This window comes from Aotus nancymaae, unplaced genomic scaffold (genome assembly GCF_030222135.1).
Source record: "Aotus nancymaae isolate 86718 unplaced genomic scaffold, 86718_ANA_hifiasm-v0.15.2.pri h1tg000040l, whole genome shotgun sequence".
In the NCBI taxonomy this organism is placed as follows: Eukaryota; Metazoa; Chordata; class Mammalia; order Primates; family Aotidae; genus Aotus; species Aotus nancymaae.
The window spans coordinates 97,165,525-97,193,147 of NW_026988454.1; the positions used below are offsets into that span (position 1 = coordinate 97,165,525).

The window sequence follows — 27,623 nt, forward strand, 5'->3', positions numbered from 1 at the left end:
TAGCTCATGACCTTTTCCATTAACAATTACTTTTCAGTCACACTTTCCATCTTTCATTTCAATGATCTCCTCCCTTGGCTAGTTATTACATCGGGTCCTGGCTTGTTTGTAGATCTGTAGACACTTACTTCATTTTACTTAAAAAAAAAAAAAAAAAAAAAAAAGGTCTATACCTTTTTCAAAATAAGGAGAACTGAAGTATGTGTGCCTAACCAAATACAGTTTTTTGAAGAGAGAAAAGGGATAATAGTAGCAATAGAAGACACCATTTTCTAAGCATTTAAGGCCTTGTACCAGTGCATTACCTCATTTGATCCCACAATACACTCTGAACCAAGCACAATTAATTCTATCTTATAGACAGGATGATGATTAATAAAATTAATACATCAACTCTATATTTGAAAATAACATGTCTTTTCCATTTGAAGCAATGGCTATTAAGAACACTGAAGTTCAAAAAATAATTTTGGTCTTTGTGTTATTAAACAAACAAATCCTCAAATAAACAAAAGCTTACTCTCCAACCCTGCAAACACACACTCTATGATTAAATTGAGTTTTCTATTTCACTTTATATAGCTATGCTCTTTTTAGTTATATAAAATTTACCAATGATCGCTGAGTTCAACTAATACTAATTGAGTGTTCATTAATAAATTATATGAAACTAAAAAGAGCATATCAACCAATTATAATTTTGTTTCACCTATGTAGTCTAAATTATGTTACAAAATAATATATTTGTTTCTCTGTTAAGACATTATTTAAAAATAAATAATCCATTATATCTAAAATTCTGTGACCTTAAAGATACTTTAGATTTTCAGAACACATTTTAAATATAACAGATGTTATCTTCATTAGTAAGAATATCATCTATTTTAGGGGCAATAAAGTATTTGTAGTTAGGGAAAATTAAAAGACAAATAATCAGGCAATTAGTTTGGAAAAAGCAAAAAGTGACTATGTAAAATGTAGAGAGGAAGGACAGGCTCTGTAATAAAAAGTACAGAGTCTCAAAAGGGGGAAGTCTCATATTTCAAAGAGGAAAACTATAACTCAGATGGATATTGAAGATGATTACTCAACATTTTATAGTAATATAGACAATGCTTTAATATCTTAGTCTCAACTATGTATTCGTACTTCATTTTAGAACCCTATTAATAAATTCAGTAAGTAAGGTTTTGTCTGAATTCAGAATACACATTTGGTAATATCACCTATTATCCAATATAAATCATTCCATTATGAACTTCTCAGTTCTAGTTTGTAGTCATCAGCTATGCCTTCAATGCAGTACTGTCCAGTACAGACAATTATGTACTCTTTAAATCTTGTTATTGTAGGATTCTCAATTCAGTTTAACTTTTGCTAAAAGGTATCTTAATTCTTTAACGTGCCTTTGAAAAAAAACCCACCAATTTTTCCTTAAACCTATAGTATAAATTTTAATGATATCTAAAACAACTGTATTTCTGGTTCAAACACTGATATTTTAGAAGATACATACACAAATACACACTCATACCTGCTCTCTCATGTACATATGCCACAGATCAAAACAAACGACCAAATTTTAAAAAATGCTAAACTAGCCATATAAGAAATTATTTACATTTCTAAAGTTTAAGCTGTACATATGGAAAATTTAATTGCATTGCAAAAGCATGAAAATATTTTTGCCTATTCAAAAGATTTCAGTTATGGATAAACATGAATTAATTCATTTATAAATTTCAGAGAATGTAGCAATGCTACAGAATTATCTGATGCATTTATAGAGATAATTGGCAAAATTCTGCAGACCACAGTTGATGGATTACATGTTAAGAAAAAATATATAAAATTAAAGAAGAAGAGCCGCGGTGGCTCAGGCTGATAGTCCTGGTGCTTGAGGAGTTGAGTCTCCATGTTCGAGCCCAACCTGGGCAACATATAAAACCTTCCATTCATTAAAAAAAAAAAATGAAGAAGAAACTTTATTTGCATGAATCATTCAAGAGAGCTAGAATCTGACTAATAACAAATAACTACATAGAAGATTAGCTTTTTAAGATACCAAAATGCCAAATGCTATTAAAATCTTCATGGGCCCTAACTGCCATTGCACTACAGAAGGCAATCATGCAATATAATCCTTTTAAAATAGCTAGACACCACATATGGTTTTTAAGATTGGTCATAATATCTGCCTAGAAGTCTGGGATCTGGATCTGCTTTGTAAAGTACACAATAAGTAAAATACTTAGATTATTTTTTAAATGTAGGATGCTAAATTTATGTAGGAACTTTAGAAGTTCCCTAGAGGAGTGAACCTTGGCTGCAAGGGACTGAGTGGCCTAACCAAAGTCACATATCAAATCAGTAGCAGAGCCCACATTTGGTGCTGTGTTTGTAAGTGCTAAATACGTGTTATCTTTAATCTTGACAACTATACAGGAGAGATAACTTCCATAAGTCTAGTTAATCATGGCACAGTCAAGGTTTGCAGCCAGATGTCTAACTCCTAATCTAGTATGATTTAAAAGATACAAAATGGCATCCCTGTTTGCACTGACATAAAAGCACCAGTCTTCAATCGGAGCCAGAATTTTTAGTTTTCAAATTCAGATGATAATTTATTTATTTGGAATTCAGTGAGGAAAACAAAAGAGGAAAGGAGTAATTTAGGAAAGGAATAATTTAGCCCAGATTTCTTGGTATAACCAAACAAAATAAGACTTTTGAAAAGACGAAATGAAATAGAAAAAAATAAAAAATTGTTAAAAGGGAATCAATATCTCTTTTCTCTTTACTGGTTATTGTTAAATAGGCAGATAACTATTTCCATAGAGATGAGCAATTATTGCCATAGAAACTGTTAAACTGGGATTGTTTTTTATATTCACACAAACTCACAGTAACATCCTTGTAGTTCCATTGAAAAGCAAAATTGAAAAGAAGTCATACAGTGTAATTGTACTAATTTCAAATCATTGCACTAAAAAACCAATAAAAATCAGAAGTAATGTTTTATAAAATTCAAAACTTGCTTTCAACTGACTTTAGATTTCATCTTTCTATTTATGTTTATTGATGTGAATCTATCAGATTTTGAAGGAGTTTATCTCAAAAATAACAATGAAGGCAGCTGGGAAAGACCTTTAATTCCAAGATCTTTCATATACAAGGTCTCCAGGCAAATAGAAAAATACTTGCTGGTTTCCCAAATAGTCTTTTTCCTCAACCCTATTTTTAAAAACATTTTCCAGTTAAAGTCCTCTGAAGATCTCTTAAACTGAGACAAAGCACCAATCCCTTTATGCAACACTTCTCTTTATACAACACTTCCTTCCCAAGGGCACACAGGTCATCAAGAACTTTTTTGTAGAAATTCAAGTTCTTCACAGAAAAAAAAAAAAAAAAAAGACTGCTAGCACAATGGCTCACATCTGTAATCCTAACACTTTTGGAGGCCAAGGCAGGAGTATCTCCTGAGTCCAGGAGTTTGAGACCAACCTGGGCAACATGGTGAAACCCAGACTCTACCAAAAATACAAAAATTAGCCTGGCATGGTGGTGCATGCCTGTAGTCCCAGCTACTCAAAAAGCTTGGGCAGGAGGATCACTTGAGTCCCAGAGGTGGAGGTTGTAGTGAGCTGAAATCACACCATTGCACTCCAGCCTGAATGACAGATTAAAAACCTGTCTCAAAAAAAGGAAAGGGAAAGGGAAAGAGAAGGAAAGGGAGAGAAGATAAAAGAAAACTCAAAAACTCAAACCCAAAATATCTGTGGCTAGGTCTATGTTTTAACATGTAAGAAACTCTAGAATTCTTGAGAGAGAGAGAGAGAGAGAGGAGGAAAAAAAAAAAAAAAAAAAAAAACTCAAACCCAAATGTTTGTGGCTACATCTATGGGTTAACATGTAAGAAACCCTCTTCGTAGCAATAATACCTAGAAATACAACTAACAAAGAATGTAAAGGAACTCTTCAAGGAGAACAACAAACCACAGCTCAATGAAATAAGAGAGGACACAAACAGATGGAAAATCATTCCATGCTCATGGTTAGGAAGAATCAATATCGTGAAAATGGCCATACTGCCCAAAGTAATTTATAGATTCAACGCTATCCCCATCAAGCTACCAATGACCTTCTTCACAGAACTGGAAAAAAACCACCTTAAACTTCATATGGAACCAAAAGAGAGCCTGCATAGCCAAGTCAATTCTAAGCAAAAAGAACAAAGCTGGAGGCATCACATTACCTGACTTCAAACTATACTACAAAGCTACAGTAATCAAAACAGCATGGTACTGGTACCAAAACAGAGGTATAGACCAACGGAACAGAACAGAGGCCTCAGAGGCAATGCCACACATCTACAACCATCTGATATTTGACAAACCTCACAAAAACAAGCAATGGGGAAAGGATTCCTTGTTTAATGAATGGTGTTGGGAAAACTGGCTAGCCATGTGCAGAAAGCAGAAAATGGACCCCTTCCTGACACCTTACACTAAAATTAACTCCAGATGGATTAAAGACTTAAACATAAGACCTAACACCATAAACACCCTAGAAGAAAATCTAGGCAAAACCATTCAGGACATAGGCACAGGCAAGGACTTCATGACTAAAACACCAAAAGCAATGGCAACAAAAGCCAAAATAGACAGATGGGACCTAATCAAACTCCACAGCTTCTACACAGCAAAAGAAACAATCAGAGTGAATTGGCAACCAACAGAATGGGAAAAAATTTTTGCAATCTACCTATCTGACAAAGGGCTCATAACCAGAATCTACAAAGAACCAAAATAGATTTACAAGAAAAAAACAAGCCCATTCAAAAGTGGGCAAAGGATATGAACAGACACTTTACAAAAGAAGACATATATGAGGCCAACAAACATATGAACAAATGCTCATCATCACTGGTCATTAGAGAAATGCAAATCAAAACTACACTGAGATACCATCTCACACCAGTTAGAATGGCGATCATTAAAAAATCTGGAGACAACAGATGCTGGAGAGGATGTGGAGAAATAGGAACACTTTTACACTGTTGGTGGGAGTGCAAATTAGTGCAACCATTGTGGAGGACAGTGTGGTGATTCCTCAAGGACCTAGAAATAGAAATTCCATTTGACCCAGCAATCCCATTACTGGATATATATCCAAAGAATTATAAATCGTTGTATTATAAGGACACATGCACACGAATGTTCATTGCAGCACTGTTTACAATAGCAAAGACTTGGAACCAACCCAAATGCCTATCAATGATAGACTGGACAAGGAAAATGTGGCACATATATACCATGGCCATGCAGCCATAAAAAACGATGAGTTCCTGTCCTTTGTAGGGACATGGATGAACCTGGAAACCATTGTTCTCAGCAAACTGACACAAGAACACAAAATCAAACACTGCATGTTCTCACTCATAGGTGGGTGTTGAACAATGAGAACACATGGATACAGGGAGGGGAGCATCACACACTGGGGTCTGTGGGGGGGAACTAGGGGAGGGACAGTGGGGGGTGGGGAGTTGGGGAGGGATAACATGGGGATAAATGCCAGATATAGGTGGTGGGGAGGAAGGCAGCAAACCACATTGCCACGTATGTACCTATGCAACAATTTTGCATGTTCTTCACATGTACCCGAAAACCCAAAATGCAATAAAAAATATATTTTAAAAAAACATGTAAGAAGCTCTAAAATTCTTGGCCTTTATTCTCATCAGAAATCTTAGTTTTTGAAGTCATAGTTTTCTATTTGAGGACATCTTTCACAATTCATGTCCAGTATACCAAGATATATCACTCAAGCATACATCTTTATCACTGTCTCTGTTATATTCATTTCACTCTTTAGTCCTTAAGCTCTTTTCTCATACATTGTAGAGCTACAGCAGAAGCAGCTTTTCCTCTGCTTTTCTTATTCATGTTCCCAATGCTGCTGCACATTAATGTACATTCTATATATCATACATTTCCAACTTAATTCTGTGTGACCTCCTTAGGGTTCTTTAGAACATGAACATTTTCTTAGTAGGTTAAAAATCCAAAAGAAATTATGGGCCTTAGAATGAAAGGTTTGGTCCTCTATTTATGCTCTCTTTCCTAAACAGTTGCTGAAGGGATGGAGAGTGAAGGAGTAACAAATAAGTTCACATTTCACATTCTAAGATATGGTATAAAAAATTTATTGAAAGGTTAACTTGTGTAATTAGCCAGAAAAACAATTTTAATTTTTTAAACAAAGTAGATACATATGAAGCATATGAGTATAAAAGAAAAAAAATGGTCAGGAGTTATTTTATCTTGATGTAGAAATATAGAACATGTGAATATGATTTCCCTAGAGTCACATAATAAAAAAATTACACTGAAGTTCACTAAAACAGAAGTAGGTTAGAGTATGGTTGGCTGAGCAAGATAATGAAACAAATCTTTAACTTTCAATTACCAAGATGCAAAGGGGAAAAAAAATGCACCCGCTCTGAATGGGATGCACTGAGGTAGGACAAATTATGTGGGTGCCCTTCTCCCCTAGGAAGAAAGGTTGTGAAGAGTAAATAGTATCATGAATATTTGTGAAAATATTAATTTGGGGAATGCTACAAAATATAAAGGATGCTATAGCAAAACTTTTCTTAGAAATCTTGAGAAATAAAAGGGGGAAAACAAATACAAATACTTTTCTTTACATTGTACTCAAAAAGTACTTGTGAAGAAGTTCAGAAGTTTAGGGCTAGAAATTGGCATAATACGTGATAATCTAGAAAGTTTAGGATGTTTGTGTTACTCAAAACAAGAAAGAGCATTAACAATGTTTTCAGGTTTTTCCAGGACAAGAGGCATTATTTAATACTGATACCATGAATAAAATTGTGTGTTTGAGAATGGCTGTATAAAACAGCTAAGTTTAGAAATATTATATTACTATTTTTTTCACACCAGTTACCTTCTAAAAGACTGCAGGCCTATTGATAAGTTGAAACATCATAACATGCTCAGTGTTTTCTACATTGAGGTCCAGGGTTACAACTATCAGAGTAGTTCTATTACAAATAACATTTGTAAAACTGTAGAGATAAAGATGTTTTGCAAGTGTATTTCCAACTTAGATAATAAACTTCCATATATTCTTATTTTTAAGTTTTTATAAAAAAAAACCTGAAAACAGTTTTCAAAATAATGGAGCTGATTAATTTCCTGCTGGACTTGGTTGAGCCTTAAGAATTCTGTTCTTGGCTGGGTATGGTGGCTCATGCCTGTAATGCCAGCACTATAGGAGGCTGAGGTGGGCAGATCACCTGAGGTCAGGAGTTCAAGACCAGCCTGACAAACAGGGAGAACCCCCTCTCTACTAAAAATACAATAAATTAACTGGGCATGGTGACACATGCCTGTAATCCCAGCTGCTCGGAAGGCTGAGGCAGGAGAATCACTTGAATCTGGGAGGCAGAGGTTGCGGTGAGCTGAGATCGCGCCATTGCACTCCAGCCTGGGCAACAAGAGTGAAACTCCATCTCAAAAAAAAAAAAAAAAAAAAAAAAAAAAGAGTTCTATTCTCAAGGTTCCATGACCTTACAAATAGAAGAAGAAACACAAAAATGGTAGGGCAAGTAGAATTTATTTCATTTGTTAGCTGGCAACTCAATATGAGGTGTAGTTTTACAAAGTCATTTTAATGAGCAATTTCATTCTGGCTTTTGCCCAAGGATTTGTATGGGATGACAGAATGCTGATGGCTTCTGAGGATAAAATTACTCAATCTCTTTGAGAACAGTAAAAACAAAATGGCTTAAACCACAGGAGAAAGGATTTGGGTTCAACTTAGGAAAGATAACATATTTTTAAGAAGCCAAAATAAAACTGCTTTGAATTCTAAACTTTGCAGGCATTCAAATAGCTGCCAAAGTAAATTTTTGACATAAATCTGCCTTGCTTCTGTAGTTGGGTTGGAGATGCAGTGGAGACATTTCCTTGGGTGCTCTCTTTCTTCCATATTCCATTTCTAACTATTAGTAAGCTCTGTCAGATCAACTACTAAAATACCTTCAGCATCTGACACCCTTTCACTATTTCCACAGTCACTCGACCCAAACCTCTGTTGTTCCATCTGGTCTATTGCAGTAAACACAGCACTGCTTTTCCTATTTTCACTCAAGCCCCCAATAGTCTATTATAATATCTCCATTTCATAGTCAGAATGATTCTTTTAGTAGCTACACGATCCTTTTAGTAGCACCACATGTTTTGGTCCCCTATGGACCCTATATGTGATGGTAGTCACATAAAATTATAATACAGCTGAAAATTTTCTATTGCTTAATATTTGCTCTACTGTATATTTTGTCATTATTTTAGAGTGTACTCCTATTTATGAAAAAAAAAGTTAACAGTAAAAAAGCCTCAGACAAATCCCTCAGGAGGCATTCTGGAAGAAAGTCCTGTTATCATAGGAGATGCCAGCTCCGTGCATGTTATTTCCCCTGAAGACCTTTCAGCTGGACATGATCTGAAGGGGAAGACAGTGACACTGATGATCCTGATACTGGGTAGGGCCTACGCTAATGTGTGAATTCATGTCTTGGGTTTAACAAAAAATAAAAAGAAAAATCTAAAATTAAAAAAATTAAAAATAGAAAAATGTTTTATAGAATAAAGACAAAAAGAAAGAAAATATTTTTACAGATGTACAATATGTTTGTGCTTTAAGCGATGTATTATTGCAAGAGTTCAAAAGTTAAAAAAAAAGTTTATAAAGTTAAAGAGTTGTAGTTAGCTAAGGTTAATTTATTATTGGAAAAATATTTTTTTATAAATTTAGTGTAGCTTATGAGTACAGCGTTTATAAAGTCTACAGTAGCAAACAGTAATTTCCTAGGCCCTCACACTCACTCACTACTCACTCACTGACTCTTGTAGAGCAACTTTAAGTCCTGTAAGCTCCATTCATGGTAAGTGCCCTGTGTAGGTGTACCATTTTTGATCTTTTATACCAAATTTTTACTATAGCTTACCTATGTTTAGATACACAAATATTTACCCTTGTGTTATAGTTGCCTACAGTATTCAATACAGTGACATGTTTTGCAGGTTTGTAGCCTATGAGCAACAGGCAATACCATGTAGCCTAGATGCGTAGTAGGCTACACTATCTAGGTTTGCGGAAGTACATTCTATGATGTTCACACAAGAAAACAGTCTAAGGATGCACTTCTCAGGATGTATCCCCTTAGTTAAGTGACAAATACTTGTTAAGCATCTTGCATTTCTTTCAGACTTCAGACAAACTCCTTTTACAGTTTCACTTTTCACTCCCTTTCTGATTTCATTTTCTCCCAAAACTCCTCCCTCAGCTATTTCAGCATTAGTGGTTTTCCCCAGTTCCTCCAATACATGAAGCACATGAGTGCATCATGGCCTTTGTACTTATTGTTTCTTCTGTCTGAAGTGTTCTGCCCCTACGTATCACTGCATCTCATGCTCTAAAGGTTCATGTCTACACTCACATATCACTTTGCATATGAAAGGCCTTCCCTGGTCACCCTCCCTGAAATGACACTGCTCTCCTGACTTGTTAGCCGCTTACCCTGTCCACTGCTTTACTCCTCTTCCTAACGATTGTAACCACTGGACATGTTCGATGGCATTGATTTGACATCTGTATGTCTACTACAAAACATAAATTCCATGAGAGCAAGAAGTTTTTCTAATTTGTTCACCGAGAAATCTTCTAGGACAAAACATGGCACATATTTACTGAATCAATGTCTGCGACCTCTTAAAGCTGGTTAAATCCATGAATCATTAGCAATCTATTATACCAGCACTAGGGAGGACCTCAGCCTGTGGTTCAGTTGTGTGCAAGAAAGCCCATCACACCCCTGGGCAGCTTGTCTTGTTTGCTCCTAAGAGGGTCTGATATGGACTTTCACAATGTCACCTTCTCCAATGCTTCCACCCCAACCATGTGAACTTAGAGGATCCTAGTAAATACCATGAGATAATTCCTATTAAATCAGAAGCAATTTAAAAAAAAAAACTCTATGGCTGCATATCAAAGTTAAAAACTATGTTTGAACTATTTGTTTTCTCAGGAAACCAGTAAGTTAGCACAATAAAGAAACGGATATTTTTAGTTGTATTTTTTTCCCTGACCTACAGAAAAACACCCACTTGCTTCAGGTGTTTAGCAAGGGTGGTAAAGAGCCAGAAGGCAGAGATAGAACTTAACACATTTAGACTCAAATCTGGCTGACTGAACCGCCGTCAGGTGCTACAAATAAACATACCAAAAAAAAAAAAAAAAAAGAGTTAAATTGTGTTTTTTTTTCAGGCGTGGTGTCAACAGACTATGAATGTCTCATTTTTAAAGAAAGGAAGTTAAACAAGAGATGGGGATCCGTGAATCACAAAACTAAGCAGTAACAGAAAGGAAAATAAGCCTAGAAAGAGAAGCCATCTATTTTATAATTATATTGTCAGACTGAAAGTTGGCTTCTCTATTAGAGAACAAGATATTCTACCATATAAATGATTAAGTTTGCCAGTGGATATAAGAAAGAACATAGATTTGATGTTGATGTAAAGGCACTGCACAGAGAACGGAGATGTCAACATGTATCACACCATTATTCAGGTTGAATTTGGATTCATTTCAGAAAACATCAACTATGAATGTTCATTCTGAAAAACCTACTATTTAATATTTTCTAAACAAGAAGATACATAGATATTTAGCTTTTTGAAGAAATATATCTTACTTTAAGGTTTTCAAGGCACTAGCCTTATTGGATTACTAGATAACTTAATTGATACATTTTAGATTCTTATATCTGTTAGGGTTTGTACATCAGAATAACTTTTGAAATCCATTACAACTAATAATTATAGCATTCTGTATTTGAAGATCTTATTTAGCCTAAGAATCACTCCCTTCTTATTTGATATTGTCAGTATCAAATAATTCCTAAGGAACAGTTGTGAAATAGATGTAAGTGGGTGTAGCCATATTCATCTATATAAAGTAAATTCATAAAGATTACTGTATCAAAATGTTAAGAGTGTAATCCATTGAAACCACATAAAGAGCTTGAAAATTTAGATCCTGTTCACTGTGTCTGCACTTTTCCTTGAGAATTTTCATGTTATAGAATTGATAGTTCCATAAGATTTCTCTTAACTCTTACTTTACAAGTAATTAATAATAAGTAGAGTGATCAATTTGCAAAGTTATCTCCATTTTATTAATTTTATGACACTGATTTTATATCATCTTGTCCTGGAACTCCTTAAACCTACTACCTCTAACCATCATTCCTCTGACACCAACTCTGATTCTTTGTTTTTACTGTAGACATCACCTTATGTCTCTTCTATCTTATTATTATATTGATAATTGAAAAAATTGTTATGGCTTCAACTATCACTTTTATGCAGTTGATCACCAAACGTGTATTTATAGATTTGACTTTTCCAATAAAACTCAAGATTTCATTTTCTTTTTTTTTTTTTTTGAGACAGAGTCTCACTCTGTCGCCCAGGTTACAGTGCAGTGGTGTGATCTCTACTCACTGCAATCTCTGCCGCCCCGGTTCAAGCATTTCTCCTGCCTCAGTCTCCTTAGTAGCTGAGATTACAGGCACCTGCCACTGCGCCCAGTTAATTTTTTTTTTGTAGTTTTATTAGAAATGGGGTTTCACTGTCTTGGCCAGGCTGGCCTTGAATTCCTGACCTCGTGATCCACCTGTCTCAGCCTCCCAAAGTGCTAGGATTACAGACATGAGCCACCGCACCTGGCTTTTCATTTTTTCACTTGGGGGCTATACTTGTCTAAATATTAATATGTTAAACATACTCACAAATGTGTGTTGAATAAATATAATCTCAATCCCTCCTTTCTTTCCCACACCCTAGTCAGTTATGGAATCCTATAAATTCTAGTCTCAGACAGTATCTCAAATTCATACCCACATGTCAGTTCCTAGTCTTACCACCAGCAATTCCTGTCTTCATTGTCTCCTGCATACTATTAAAAGCCTTACATCTACATTTAGACTAACTATGTTTATGGTGTTTCCCAATTTCAATCAATTCTATTTTCTGATCTTACATATGTTCTACTGAAGCACAACTCTTATCAGGTCAAGCTTCAGTGATTCTCTATTATCTTTATAATTCAGAACCATGTTTCAACATGCCTTTCCAATTTTATTACACTTCCTTCACTTCTATACATATGTGTTTTTATTAAAAGAGGCCACTTTTTCCCCAAGCACAGTTTCAACTTTGACATCTCTATATCGTCTTTGCTAACAGAATGTTCTGTACTGTAACCATCTATTTGCTACTCACTCTTCTTTATGTTGACTTATCAATATTCCAGCCATTCTTCAAAGTCTACATTAAATGCTTCCTTCTCTAAGAAGTTTTTGTTGATCCTTACACAGAACAACATCTTCAGGAATAAAGCACTAACATTTGGCTTACATGACACATATCGAGGTATATTTGATGTTTATTTATTCATGTAATTCTTTTATGTCTACAACTAGACTGCAATTTTCTTGCAGGCTAGAAGATTAGTCCTTTATTTTAATGACCCAAATCGCTTAGCAAAGGCTTTTCTCACAGTAAAAGAGAAATTCTTTTTGTCTTTACTTGAACAGTCAGTGGGCCAGTAACATGATTCATCACTGATCTTCCTTGAATTCAGGTCAATGAATGTAATTCTACTTGTAGGTTCAAAACTAATACAATTAATTTCTAAATAATAGAATAATCTTATCAATAAAAGTAAATGTAATATGCTACATGAGGTTATTGTGAAAAATATATAAGTGGAAATACGATGAAACCTGTAAATCACACCACTGTGACTTTAGACAAATCATTAGAACAATATAGTCCCATTCACTTGCCTTGTCATTCTAATTATATCAGATGTTATATATTCTATTTTGTATTTGGAACTGCAAATAGCTGGACCTCAAAACAATGTATTTTTATCCTTGTCATGGCTTCATGTTATTTGTTTTATGCTATTACCTCTAAAGAAATCCAAATATTTGCAAGTCATGAATTTAGATTTATCTTTTGATTATATTTTAAACTGTAGTTAATGTAAAAATATTAAAGGAATGAACAGTATCAAGAAAAAGAACAGTTAGCAAAGCATAAAGGATGTGAAGAATAAAAAACGGGAGCAGATTTATTTGGGAATCAAAGTTTCCAGAAGGCTTTTCCAATAGGAGTTTCAGGAAAATAAAAAGGGAAATAAGACTGCAAGGTACCTAAGGAAATATGTTTAGAGGGAAAGTATAAAATGTACGTTGAAATAAATCTTCAAATAATATTTTCATTGAAGAAAGTAACTTTCTCTCTTGCTGAAAAAATAACTTTTTTAAAATGCCTCATATTGAATAATAAAAAGATATGGCCCTCCAGACCTAATTGATACTAATACATTTTTAAAAATTATTGATATATTGAAAAAGTCACATGCTTTTCCTGAAAGAAAAAACACTTACCTATGCAGATATTTAAAACATTTCAAATATATTTTTTAAAAAGAGATATATTGAAAATTGAAATCTTTCATACACATTCATTCATATATTCATTTATGCAGTAATTATATAAACTAGCAGAGCATTTAGTCTTAAGTAAATGCTCATTAACTAATGTATTACAACTTTCATGTCATATACATATTCAAAAATGAAAACTAAACATTCTATTGAAGCTTATGTTATAAGCACATTGGTTTAAAATCTTGGTTTGTAGACTATTTTCTTCCAAACCTCTGTTAAACGTTTTGAGATCATAAATCTTTTAAGAAACAGATAAAAGCTATGAACATACTCCCTACAAAAATGTACATGCATGCATGTATACCAAAATGTTCATAGATTTTTTTTTATCATATAAGAGCATTTTATTTATCAAAAGCTTATACAGGTGAGGACATTTTTCAGAAAAAAAAGAAGCTTTAAACTTTTTCATTTGAACTATTTTTGAAGAAAGTTTTTCTAAAATATGTCACTCCTTTTTCTGAGATTTTAATCAGATTCTAGGAACTTTTATCTTGATGAATTAAGGCCATGCTTTTAAATATAAATTATTGTCCTAAGTCTTAGAACTAACACTCTCAAAGGTGAGACATGAGGTATAATTTCTTTGGGAAATGACAATAAGGAAAAAATATTTCTTTTTTATTATTGTTCCAGCATTTGATCTATTCTATTTGCTATACATGTGCCTCTAATAGCACTGCCTCTGCTTCCAACTCATTCTATCTAATCCAGTAACTGGAAAACAGAAATGCTGAAACAATATTTAAAGTTGAAACAAAATAACCTATTAGTTCTGAGAGTCTTTTATTAAATTGCATGGTCTTTTTGGCATTTATTTTTGACTGTTCAACTCTCTTTCTTCAGGAGTTTACTATCTATAGTCTAGAAAAGTGAGGTAGCTATGCATATAGGCTTTATGAAAAAATAGTTTATAATCTCTCTAAAATGCATTATGATTTTGGAAGATCTTTAAGTGGTCTTAATCCAACACATTCTAAAGAAAATGGCCATAAGGAACAAACTTTCTTAGTTACCTAGTCTCTACTCATCTCTCACATGCTGTGTGCATGCCTGTGTTCCTGCATCATATCTGCTAAGTATAATGAGCAGACTGTTGGACAATTAATATTAGGATGTAAGACAGAATGAGGGCCAACTCACATGTTTCACAACTTCCTTCTGTAAAATAGTCTCTGTGCATGTCCATGCTCAAAAACATCGGGAATATCGACAAAATATTATAATGTTTTACATATATAGTATCAAACTGGACAACATAAAAAGTATTAATAGTAACTGATCATTATTCATATTACTTAATTTGATACTAGTGTATACAATTTAGAAAACTCCTGAATACTATGATGCATAACACTCAGTTCTAGTCACCAAATTACAGTGTCCCTCCCTGGGTTAGTATTTGAGGAAATCAACAATTAATAAGACCTCTTTTGGATAGTCAATATAAATAACGTTTAGAATTTTTACCCACAGAACACAACTTTTAATATGAAAAATTTATGCTATATAAATAATTAGAAGGCAGAACAAGGTAAGATGGATGGCGATATAGGACGATATTGACTTTATTTACAGCATTTGATTGCTTGGAGTTATGCTTAATATGCCTTTTAAAGTTTAATCACATTTAAGGGAAGAAGGAAAACCTAGATAACATAATCTTATTGCAAAAATATGCACAACATTTTCAAATATACAAACTTCGTAAGTCAAAGAAACTAAAGATGAATAAATGATTGCAATTTATGGACATTATGAAATTTTCATAGCAAATAATGCTAGTGCTATTGAAAATGTGATATACTTTGATTCTGAAACATAAATCCAAATTAAGTTCAAATCCAAATTTAAGTTTTCTAGACTCTGAGATTGGCTTTGTTTTTTACAGTTTTTTTTTCTCCAAATACATTCTGCACAAATGCCATGTATTGATCTGATCCACGTTTTAATTAGCAATGGCTTTTAGAATTAGATGTTAACATTGACAAAAAGAAGAAAACAATAGTTCTCTATTTTTCTATCTCATTTTAACTCAAATTCCTTTAACAATTGTCCAGTCTGCCACAGGACTCTTCATAACTCATTTCCCTTCTCTTAGGAAAGTGGTTCCGGCTTGAGCAACTAGCATCTCTAGACTCTCTTTAGATTCCTTCCATATACCTTAAAACTCGTAGCTGTGATTGCTAAACCTTTTCTACAGACGTGCTCTACCTTTCCTACAGACTTTCTTTCCTTTATCTTCCCAGCCACTTTTATAATGGACATTTAATTTCTGAATTTATCCTTCAACCAAGATACCATCTTTGGTCTCTTTTTACTCTAATTGTCCTTAAGAAGGAACAGCTTACTCCATTACTGAACTGGCAACAAGCTGCTGGACGCTCCCTCTTGAAAAATTCTGGGCCCTCCAACTGGCTCAGAAGGTGCATTAAGATGTTAAACTCACTGATAAGGCCTGTGCTGCATGAAGAGAATATATGGGCTCCAAAATATCTCCTGACTTTTGAAGTCTCCATTACACAGTCTTTCCTCAAGTGACGAATATTATGAGTAGTTAACTATAACCTATTGTAATCTGAGGTCACCCTGGTGGAGATATCCTAGGATAAAATGAGTCCCTGCAGGACTTAGGGACCTTCAGAAGAAATTAAGTATAAAATGAACCACTAAAAGTCTTAATAATAATAATAAAAAATTCTCTACCAGTTGAACTTCCCTAGTTAATTCTCTCACCAAAGTAAGTCTCTTCCTAATCCAGAAACTAAAGCTTAAATACTTGTGAATACTAATACAGGGCAAAATATGTTTATGTAAACACATTACTATGTATAGTTCAATGGTTTTTATGTGAAGACTATTAAAGTATGACAAATGAAAGAAAATAATTCTGAATCACGGTAACATCATCAGAAGAAGCTTTAAAGAAATGAGAAAACTCTAAGCCTATACCAGTGTAATGTATATCATTAAGAAGACTATTTCTTTGCTCTTGTTAATTTTTAACCACAAAAAGAAATATGTCATTTGGTTAATATAATGATTGCTGCACTACAGAATCCATTACAGAGGGACCTGAGAGACGCACCGTGTACTGGAAGGTATTCAGAAAAAACTGCAGTGGCAGCAGTCGCACCATCATCTTAACCCTGGAAGGTATCCTTGAGTGTTCCGCCACACAGATTCAGCAGTGAGAAAGTAACTAGACACCTCAAGAACAATGTATGGAAGATCATGAAGACTAATATATTGTTTTCAAAATTACTAGTATGTATACACACACACACACACACACACACACTTTCATAACTAGACTGGATAGTGATGAGCATTTGGCAGATGAAAAAATATGTATTATCCTACATATGCACATGAAGATACAGACAAACAGGCCTACAAGCAGAAATGCATGAAGATAAATACAACTATGTGTGTGTGTGTGTGTGTGTATGTGTGTGTTTACATATATATACAATGTAATGTATTTAGATCCATCTAAAATTCAGACACCAAGTATTAGAAATATATTTGCCTACATATACTTAAATATATGAATAACAGATATTGCACTTGGAAATGTATGGCGCAGATACTTGCAATTTTTTTATTATTTCAAAAAGATTTTTGGGGAAAATCCTATTTCTTACCTACATTTCCAGTCATTAAGTATGAATTCTGAAAGTCCATCATCCCCATTCCAACAATGTGTATAAAATCTTCAATCACCTGCATTAACTCTATTGAGCCTGGATAAATCTAGAAAAATAAGCAAAGGTTAGATGGAATAAAAAATCTATACATAACAATGGGATATATAACTGAATTTTTTAAAACCTACATGAAAAAACAAATGAGCTTCATTTTACTTGAAAAAAAAATCTACAGCTGGCAATAGCAGTATTTTTTTTATTGCATTTTAGGTTTTGGGTACATGTGAAGAACATGCAAGACTGTTGCATAGGTACATACGTGGCAGTGTGATTTGCTCTCTTCCTCCCCTTTACCTATATGTGGCGTTTCTCCCCATGCTATCTCTCCCCAACTCCCCACCCCGCACTGTCCCTCCCCTATTTCCCCCCAACAGACCCCAGAGCATAAGTATTTTTTAAATTAATAGCTGACAATGACATCATATGTCACATGGGAGGAACTTTGGAAGTAATATGATATGCTGATCAATCCCTCATAAATCTAAGGAAACTCAAAATATCTAACAGAATGTCTCCTCAGAAAATACATGACTTTACTTTTGATGGGCTTTCTATCACTTAAATATAACAAAAATGTAGGACAAACACTGAAATTGGGCGTTTTACATGTTTAGCTTGGTATCTATATGATGAACACCGAAGGAAAAACAATTATTATTGCCACAATGAAGATATTTACAAACTTTTAAGTTACTGTATAATAATAAATATCTTGAGAGAAACATTTATTTTTAATAATTATAATGTCCACTATAAGAATACTGTCAATAATTATAGGATTACAAAAATATTAATAGTTCTAGTGCATGTGCTTTACATGTACACATACGAAACACACCTATAAAATTATTATGCATATTTTAGGCAAGAGGAAGAAAGAACTCAAGAAGGTTAAACAGCATACCTAAGGCCATATTGTGTCTTTAATGGTGGCTGAGCAGTATCTACCTAACTGTCCATCTATGCATCTATCCATCCATCCATCTACCTACCTATCTACCTATAGGAACATCTGCCTCCATGGCCTAAGTGTTTTTTTTCAACATCATGGCACCTCACACAATACAAATAGATGAGTGTGTTTTGTTTTATTGTTTGTTTGTTCTTAGGCAACCTGATGGTGGCAATAGTTGATAGTGTTTGGAACATAAAGGCTGTTGAAAAGGTCACATGAATTTTAGCATGTATAACCCATAAAGCTTATAGAGTCAGCCCGCATTATATAACCATTTTAGAGCAGAAAATGTTTTGAAGTCAGGCTAATTTCTTGTGGCCATTCAGCAACACTGTGTTTTCTAGCCATGAAAAATTAAGTGGATTAGAGAGCTCTAGCTGGTTTCTAATTGCAAAGACTAGTGCAGAAGACGAAAAGACATTCTGAATAGTCGAAAAGCATACAGTAAGAGCTGGAAAGGACAGCAGGCATATGTGTATTTCAAAGTGGCTTGTGGCTGTGCCCATCTAAATATCGGACAGTATATTTACTCACATATACTTGAAGACATGAACGATGGATATTACACTTAGACATGTATTGCTGAGATAGTTCCTATTTTTAATTTTAGAAAGATTTGGGGGATAACACCTGTTTCTTAGCTTCATTTTTAGTCATTAAACATGAATTATCAAAGTCCATTATCCCACTTCCAAGAACATGCATAAGATTTTTGTTATTGCCAAGGCTTCCTGCTACTACTGTATTTTCCCCCATCTTTGTGTAGGTGCATATATATATGAGTATGTGTAGTGAAAGGATAAATACAAATGAAAATAAGAGGCTTAACTTTTGCTGTTGAAAATGAGGGAAGAGACTCTCCCTCCCTCAACCCCACTCTCTTCTCCCTTTTCTCAAAGAATTTACTTTTGGAAAACTAGTAATTGTTAGCACTCTTTCACTTTGAAATGCATGTCTCCTACAGCTTAAAGATCCAGGAATGTCTCTCTTTCAAAGGTAAATATACAAAAACATAGTGTCCTTCTTTCTCAGTTTTGTAAAGGGTAGAAGCCTAACTTAAGAGGCCTCTTGAATTTTGCTTCAAGTGGCAAAATTACCTCCAGTCATAAAGATACAAGGAGGTTATTTTTCTTTGAATAAGGTCAATTAAGTAACAAGATGGTCACTGTCAATTACCAAGTGAATTTAGGATGAACTATATGTGACAAAAGGTGCTCTTAGTCCTCTTCAGGACTAGTTACTTTTTATCTTGAGGACACTGCTTGGCTATGTAATAGGGTAAGGTTTCTTTCTGTCTTTCTAGTCTCAGCAGATTGCCTATGATACACATTACTTTCTGATTTACTGCTTATTCAATAATGAATGTGTTTTCTTTCTCTTCTACCTTTGTGGAGAGTTTTTTTTAGGTTGGCTAAAGGTTTTGTTTTTAATTATATTTCTCCAACTGTAGTCAAATGTTATAAAGCAGGTTATAAAAGGTTGGCAAACTTTTTCTGTTCTCAAATAGTAAATATTTTAGGCTTTGCAGGGCATGAGGTCTCTGCTGTCAACTTAACTCTTTTCTTGTTGCACCAAAACAGCCATATATACATCATATGTAAATGAATGGGTGTGGCTATATTCCAAAATATGATTAACAAAATAAGCCTCAAGCTGGATTTGGCTCACTGGCCGCAGTTTGCATTTGCTCTAGAGACATTTGAATTTTAAAAATAATAAAGAAATATTGAACATAATACATGACTCGAATGGCTTATCTTGACTAAACTGGATTTGTCAACTCCAGTCATATGAGTAGAGTGTAAAGTAGTGCTATATAAAAATGTAGTTTTCTTTTTCACTTTAGTATACTATGTTTTTAGTAGGATGCTTTATCTAAACATAGTTTTATCCTTCATAACTGTAGCTGATGGATAACAAATTATGAAATGACTGTCCAAAAGAATAAATTTTGTTTGCAAAAACCTTCCAAAGTCAATAGCCACCATTTTGCTCAGCTTGTTTTCCAAATGCACACAGAATTCTGTTTTATATTTACTTTTGTTGAATCTATTACTCAAAAATAAGGAGACCCACAAGGATTATCGTTGGCAGATTTTAAACAGCGCCTATTTCTGTGAAGTTCACCCTTTGTGCCACAAACTCAGAGACCCATTCACCACATGGCTGCATTTATGACACCACCTTGAGTAAAAGCTACATAACAGGGTTGTTTTTGTTTTATTTTAAGTTTCAAATAGTTATTTTAAAAATAGCATTAAGGATTTTATTACTGGCAAAAATATTATATATATATAAGCATATAGCTAAAAATCCCGAGGAAATAGATGGATTATGAATTCAGGATTTTCATTGACAGGAAGTTCTACCACCATTCATTATTTGTTAAAGTTGGGCCCTCACAGTAAATAACAGCATCTGATGAATTGCAGTCTTGTTTTAAATAGGATATTATATATTTCTTCTAAATACATCCATAATTAATAGTCTCTAGCATTCTAGAAAGATGTACTTAGCCTCTACAGCTGTATTCTAAGGAAAGACACCATCTTCTTAGAATGAGTGAATGAGGTTGTCCTCTAGAAGAAAGCCAAGGACAAATGTGTAACTCAAATTAGTAGAAAAAAATAGATTTAAAATCTTAAACTAAGGGGTTATTTTTTCTGGTTATGTCCAGATGCATGAAATTTGTACCTGATAATGAGGTAGACCCACACTGGACTATTTTTAGAGCTCCTGTCGTAGTAGGATAAAGGGCATGCTTTACTTCTGAAGACCCAGAATATGATTATAAAGGGAAAACCTGAATGAACCTCAGTAAATATTCTTTTTTTTTGTCTTATTTTTAACAAGAGTCAAGTAGAAAACCTAAAGAAGTTTAATATCCAGTTAAATTAAATTCACATAGAATTTTAAAAAACATAACTTTTCTCTCTTTCTAGACTTCTAACTCACTTTTCCTGCAATTCAGAGGAAAAAAAAATTAGTCATTGTATATTAGTTAGGATACCACAAATGGTAATGCAAGGCATTTATAAAAAATACCCAAACCAATAAGGTCACTTGCTATACTGATACAGCATAAAACAGAGATGTTTTAAAAATCATAATATAATTTTTGGTGAGGCCTGATTTTTACAATTCTTGGATTTGAATAAAAATTAATCTCTCTCTTTATGATCCATATTATATGTAACATTGTAGTAAATGCAAATGGTCTTATTAGTCAAAACTCCATAGTTTCATTTGAAATAGGTACTTTTAGATGTCCTGTTTTTCCCATGCTCTGTAGACAGAAAAGGAACTTATTGGTTTGGCATATAATTATTACACATTATATCCTTAAAGTTTTAATTTGCTTAAACTTGCTCAGCTTTTTTTCACATGTATAAATATTGCAGACTGATATGGTAAAGATCATTTGTTTCCTCAAAAATTACTAGGATATAACCTAGACTGACGTAAAAATCTCTTGTTTTCCTGAAATAGCAAGCCATTAATTTACACATATTTTTTATACTTTGTTTAGCCAACTTCATTTTAAGTTCTGAAAAAAACCCCATCCTTACCTGTTGTGCATCTTCCCATTTTTCCTTGTTTTCTTCATCTAGAAGGTTGCTAACTATTTGAAAGAAGTTCTGTAAATTAAATTAGATAAAAGGTTTAATATTACATGAGAGAATTATATTTTTAATATCATCTATTTGAGTTGACTACTTGGTAAAGGTATAAATACTCTGCAATATTGCTTTATGACCTTAACATAATATTCTAGAAGATCTCTGAGGATCCTTTTTCAGTACCATAGTTCTAGGATTTTATATAACTTCATTTCTGTACCCACAGAAGAGGTCAGAATGGGAAAACACTTTCACTCACAATTATTTGTTCCATTATAGTCTCTATTTTCCACTTTGTCATGTCATTGTGTAATTATTCCATGTAAGTTTAATCCCGTCTGTAAAGAAAGTCAACTGTATTTGTTCCATTACAAGTTGTCCTGTTAATTGTGAGTTGTGATTGTTACTTGCACTGTTGTTTCAAAGAACATTCTAGTAAGACTACAGGCAAAGTGGAGGCAAGACAGGCACCCTCAGTTAAAATCTCGACTCTGCCCTTCCTGGCCATTATACTTTTATAACTACCTATTGCACATATTAAATAAAATGCTCTAAGTTTCTGGCATATCATATATGTTAAGATCACAATAAATCTTAGATGTTTTCAGATTATTACTCTATACACCTCTGCCTTTTGCCAGCAAGCCAACATGGAAGAACGAATAGACATGTCACATCCTTGCCATCATTCTTGTCTCTAACTGTTGAAGACCTATTGGCTTTATCTTCACCTAGCAGTACCCAATGGTTTTAGGTTTTCCCTGTCCATGCAGGAAGGTCCATTTTGATGTTCATATTCTATTCACCATAGACACACTGACAGAGAGCAGGGCTCTGTTCAGTTCAGTTTTGCGAGTGCTCATTTCATACATGAAGGATTTTTACCAGACAGAGACTTGTCTGTTCTTTTGCACTACACTGTGCCATCAAGACACAGGAACTGGGAGAACAAGCAGGGTGCCTTTGAAGGTGAGCTATGACTTAGGGGTCACAGGAGACCTGAGAAGTGTAAAGGGAAGGTATGACGTTTATCTTAAGCTGCATAGGCAGTGGTGGCTTGGCTGTGTTCTCAGAACCCATCTCTTCTGCCTGTCTGTGTGTAGGTTATCAGTAGCACTGCTTCATACTGATACATTAACTTAGACCAGGACTCCCTTGAGGGCGGAAATAATCATAACCTGTTAGTCTCATCAGTCTTCCTCCCTATCTAGCTTCTCAAAACAGGCATTTGCACTAATTCCAAAAAACTCACCTGGGTGTTATTAAATGAAAAACAAAGCTGCTTCATTTCCTCTTCTCTTGTGGTTTGAAGCTGTCAGTATCTATATTTAATTGCCCTATTTGTGCTATTTATTTTAATAGTTCCTGGCAATCACATGAGTTGAAACATGGTTTGAGTCATAACCTCTATAAAAGTTACAGAATATTTTACGCAACTCTTAAAAAAACTGCAAGTCTGTTTTAGACTCGTTTCTCAATTCATTTAACCTTTTTGTACTACCAGCCATTTTTTTCCACTTAAAATTTCCTGCTTGGAGTGTTAACATTTGAAGGGCTTAGTCCATTGAGCTGTAACTCTACCTATGGGCAGAAAGAATTAACCTTCAGAGTTCTCCAATTGCCTATGACTGGTTAATTCAGTAGGGGACATGGTGCTAATGAGGCAAAAGTTGCAGGTTTTATCCCTGTACGTGCCAGTTAGCTGTGCTGAGGTCCATGACCTCGGTCTGCATTCTAACCCCTGCCAGCTTTCATAGAAAATGCATGCTGCTGCTAACAAGAGACACCAAGAGAACAGGAAGCAATTTGTACAACTGCATCTCCTTTTCTGAAAAAAACATTTCACAAAGCATGTTTTGCTGACAGTGGGTCGGTGACTCCTTGCTGTACATGAAAGCCATTGCATACACAAAATTCCTTGATGAAGGCAATAAATTCAGAGTTTTTTTTTTAAAATCAACAAAGGGCACAGATAAAAAACACAAATTATTAAAATATATGTTGAACCAACCCAACGTAGAGTATAAGAAGCAGTTTGTATTGTTTTTCAAGGCCAAGAAATGTGACTCTGCTAAATCGGAGAGGGAAGGCAGTACAGAATAAAGTTATTTGATCTCACTATTGATTAGATTTTGGAACAATCAGTAGGTAGTGCCTTGACTAATGCAGTCCATGTAGGGACACAGTGAGCTAAGTCAGAATGTCTCAAGCAGTGGGCAGCATTTATAGGGAGACTAAGTCTTTCTTGTTCATCAGTGTATCCTCAGAGCATATAATGCTTTGCTCATAGCAGATATTCAGTAAAGTCCTAAATTAAAAAAAAAATTAGGTTGCATAATCAGTAAATCTCAGAGTTTCCTTTTTTCCTTCTATTTTCTCAACTTTAATTTTAGATTCAAGAGATACATGTGAAGGTGTGGTACCTGGGTTTATTGCGTGATGCTGAGGCTTGGAGTATGAATGATCCTATCACCTATGTACTGAGCATAGTACCCAGTAGTTAGGCTTTCAGCCCTTTCCCCTCTCCTTCCCTCCCTCCCCATTCTATCAGTCCCTGGTGTCTGTTGTTGCCATTTTTATGTGCATGAGTACTCAATATTTAGCTCCCACTTATAAGTGAGAACATGCAATATTTGATTTTCTGTTTCTGCATTAATTTGCTTAGGATAATGGCCTCCAGCTGCATCCATGTTATTGCACAGGACATGATTTCATTACTTTTAATGCCTGTGTAGTATTCCATAGTGTACATGTACCACATTTTGCACCTCAGCTTTCCTAATAAGATTCAGTACCACTTCTTTCAGCTGACCTTGCTCTAACTTGTCTGACACATATAGAACATATATATATATACACACACACACACACATACATTATATATAAATATACACATATTAATACATACTGATTTTATATATATATATACACATATATATATATGTACTCACGTTGACATTTGCTAAACTATCAGGCTGATAAATAGAACCAAACCTAACAGAACAGTACTTTGAAGAGGGGACTCATGACATTTCAGGACCCATGATTGAATTTTCAAACAAAGTATGAAGCTGCTTCCGTGGTAGCAGAGCCCCTATTTGCTAGTGTTATTTTAAAACTCCATTAATGGTGACAATCTCTCTCTTTTGATGATTTATGGATCAGGTCACTTATGTCAATCCCTAAAATAAAAAGGTCAACACCTTACAGTAGGTTTTCTCTCCCTCTCTTTTTTTTATAGTCAGCCCTGATCTCCATGACCTAGACTGATTTGAAAAACTGAGTGTCCTTGGCAGAATGGGAGCTGTTTGGAGCTTGAATGAGGCAGATCCAGTTTAACATTTTCCCCATCAATTAATAACTGTGTGGTTATGGAAGATGTTGCCTATCTATGCTTTATTTCTTTAATCTGTAATACAGCAGTAATAATAGCTACCTGGCAGAGCTGTTGTGCAGCTTGAAGTTAATTCTTAGCACAGTACCTGATGCATAGTAAGTGCTTGATATAAGGCAGATTTACGGTTTTATTCTCTTTATGTTATATATTTTTATGACTGGCTGCATGATTTGTATTCATTGCCACATTATGGCAAATATGCACCTGTAATTCTGATATAGAAGTTCCCAACCAATAGCATTCTCCTCTATCTCTGTTTAATGTCTCTTCCTCTCTCAGCAATATGTACAGAGCAGAACTGATTAATCACTAACTCTGGGGCACACAGTTTGTTCAGCAGAAATCTCTTCTTTCAAAGAATATTCTCTGCGGGGAGGGGGGTTCAGGGTAGTTATTATTAAATACCTACTATGTGAGAGGCACCATGGTGAATGGTTGCAGTACACAGAGGTCAAAGAGGCATGATTATTCTTTCTTTGCAGGAAGTATTACAAAAATCAGGGCAGTAAATGTATGCTATAAAGAGAAGCATAAATCCTTCTGTGGCATTCAAAGTAGAGGCCCTAGATTTGGCTATACGAGACAAAAAGGACACTTTATTTTATGGAAAGCAGTAAAAAATTCTGTTTTTACTTCTGATTGGTGTCCACTTGGCAGATTTCTTATGGATTATATACAATTTTTTATAAATATACTAAAATATGTCTTAGCATTTTGCTTTTGCTGAATTCCTATTTCCATGGAAATAGAGTTGTAGATTAGGCTAGTGATTTCAGAAGCAGGAAATGTATTCTCCTCCATCTTAACTAGTAGCAAAATTCTTGGACACCAAGGGAGAGACAAGCCCTAAGAGGCAGACTAAATAAGGTAGATCTGAAGATTTGAAAGAACTATAGTGACTCTGACTAGAAATATAGGGGGAATTATTATAAAGGATTAACAGCAAACAAGGAAGCAGGAATAAGCCATTAGGATAAGGATGCATAACATAGAATAGATCCTTGATCCCCAACCTAGAGATCAACTAGTTGATGGTTGCAAGGCCATGTGTGATCCAGTCACTTCCTGTCTAACTTCATCTTATGCTATCCTGCTCCATACTCTATTTATACACCAAGTTCATTAGACTGTTTCATGCATCCCACATTCTTTTCTTCCCTGTCTGTAGATCTGTTTCCATGCTGTTTGCTTTCTTGGACTGTTATTTTTTCTGTTCTTTACTCAGATAACCTTTTCTTATCCTTTATGTACAGATTTATATGCAATTTCCTCAAAAAGGCTTTATCAGATCATCACCTCCCCCCCAATTATACAGGGTTTGATATTTTATTTTTCTCGTGGTTCTGTGTGATCTTTTTTTGAAGTATATAGCATTTTAAAGTCATGATTTAGTTGTATGAGATTGGTTTAGGGCTTTTTCCTCTACTAGTTTATAATCGAGTTACTTCTATTTTGTTCACTCTTGTGCCCCCAGTGCACATCAGGCACAGCAACATGTAAATACTCAAATATTTAAAACTGATGGAATTACATGTCCACTGTGTGTAAGGAAATGGGCTTGGCATTCATGGATTTTTTTTAAAAAATCAAAAAAAAGGTTTATATCTAATTTGCTGTCTCTTTTTTGAGTCAACACCCTCCTCTTCCATTGATGCTTTTAATGGTACCAGAGCTCTCCTTATGTCCAGGGAGTGAGAGATGACACTTATTTTTACAGATAAGAAAGCTAGTTATCTTGAGTAAATATGGGATCAAACTCTTCTTACAGCATCTGACGACTCAACATCATCCTTGAACACAAACACATACTTTAGAGGGGTTGCACGACTACAAAAAGGAGCTCTGGATATTCAACCCTGGTCCTTAAATTCACATGCAGAAACAAGCAAGGAAGGGGCCTCCTCTTTCATAAACCCATGAACTCCATAAACCCAGTTCATCCTATGCCAAACACAGGGAACCCTCTCTATACATCACTACCCTTACCCTGATCCTGGCAAGATGCATTTAATAGTACAAGTGCTGCTTTGTTCATCAAAAGAATGGCATAAAGAAAGTTATACAAATATCAGCCAGAGAGTAAAGTCAGGGGACTTTAGCAAGAAAAAAATGAAGAAAGAGACATCACTAGAAAGCATTATCAACATCAAAATAGTGATTATGAAGGCCTAAAGGAGAGCAGTGGATGTGCGAATGGAACAGCAAGGAAAGGTATATAAAATACTTAAGCAGAAATATATTTCCTTATTCATTCAAGTAGTAGTTATTAAATACCTTTTCTATATTCAGCTGTTCTGTTCTAAGTGCTGCGAATATGACAGTAAACAAGATATAT

The 27,623-nt window shown here is 34.5% G+C and overlaps 1 protein-coding gene across 1 annotated transcript in view; it reads right to left on the minus strand.

The window, feature by feature from the left end:
• ADGRB3 (adhesion G protein-coupled receptor B3) overlaps nucleotides 1–27,623 on the minus strand; it is a 751,340-nt gene that overhangs the window by 355,811 nt on the left and 367,906 nt on the right. The window contains exons 11-12 of the mRNA XM_064360929.1: nucleotides 21,841–21,909; nucleotides 17,254–17,362 (exon numbers count right to left, since the gene is read on the minus strand). Coding sequence (XP_064216999.1) covers nucleotides 17,254–17,362; nucleotides 21,841–21,909 — 178 coding nt within the window. The remainder of the gene's footprint in view (nucleotides 1–17,253; nucleotides 17,363–21,840; nucleotides 21,910–27,623) is intronic.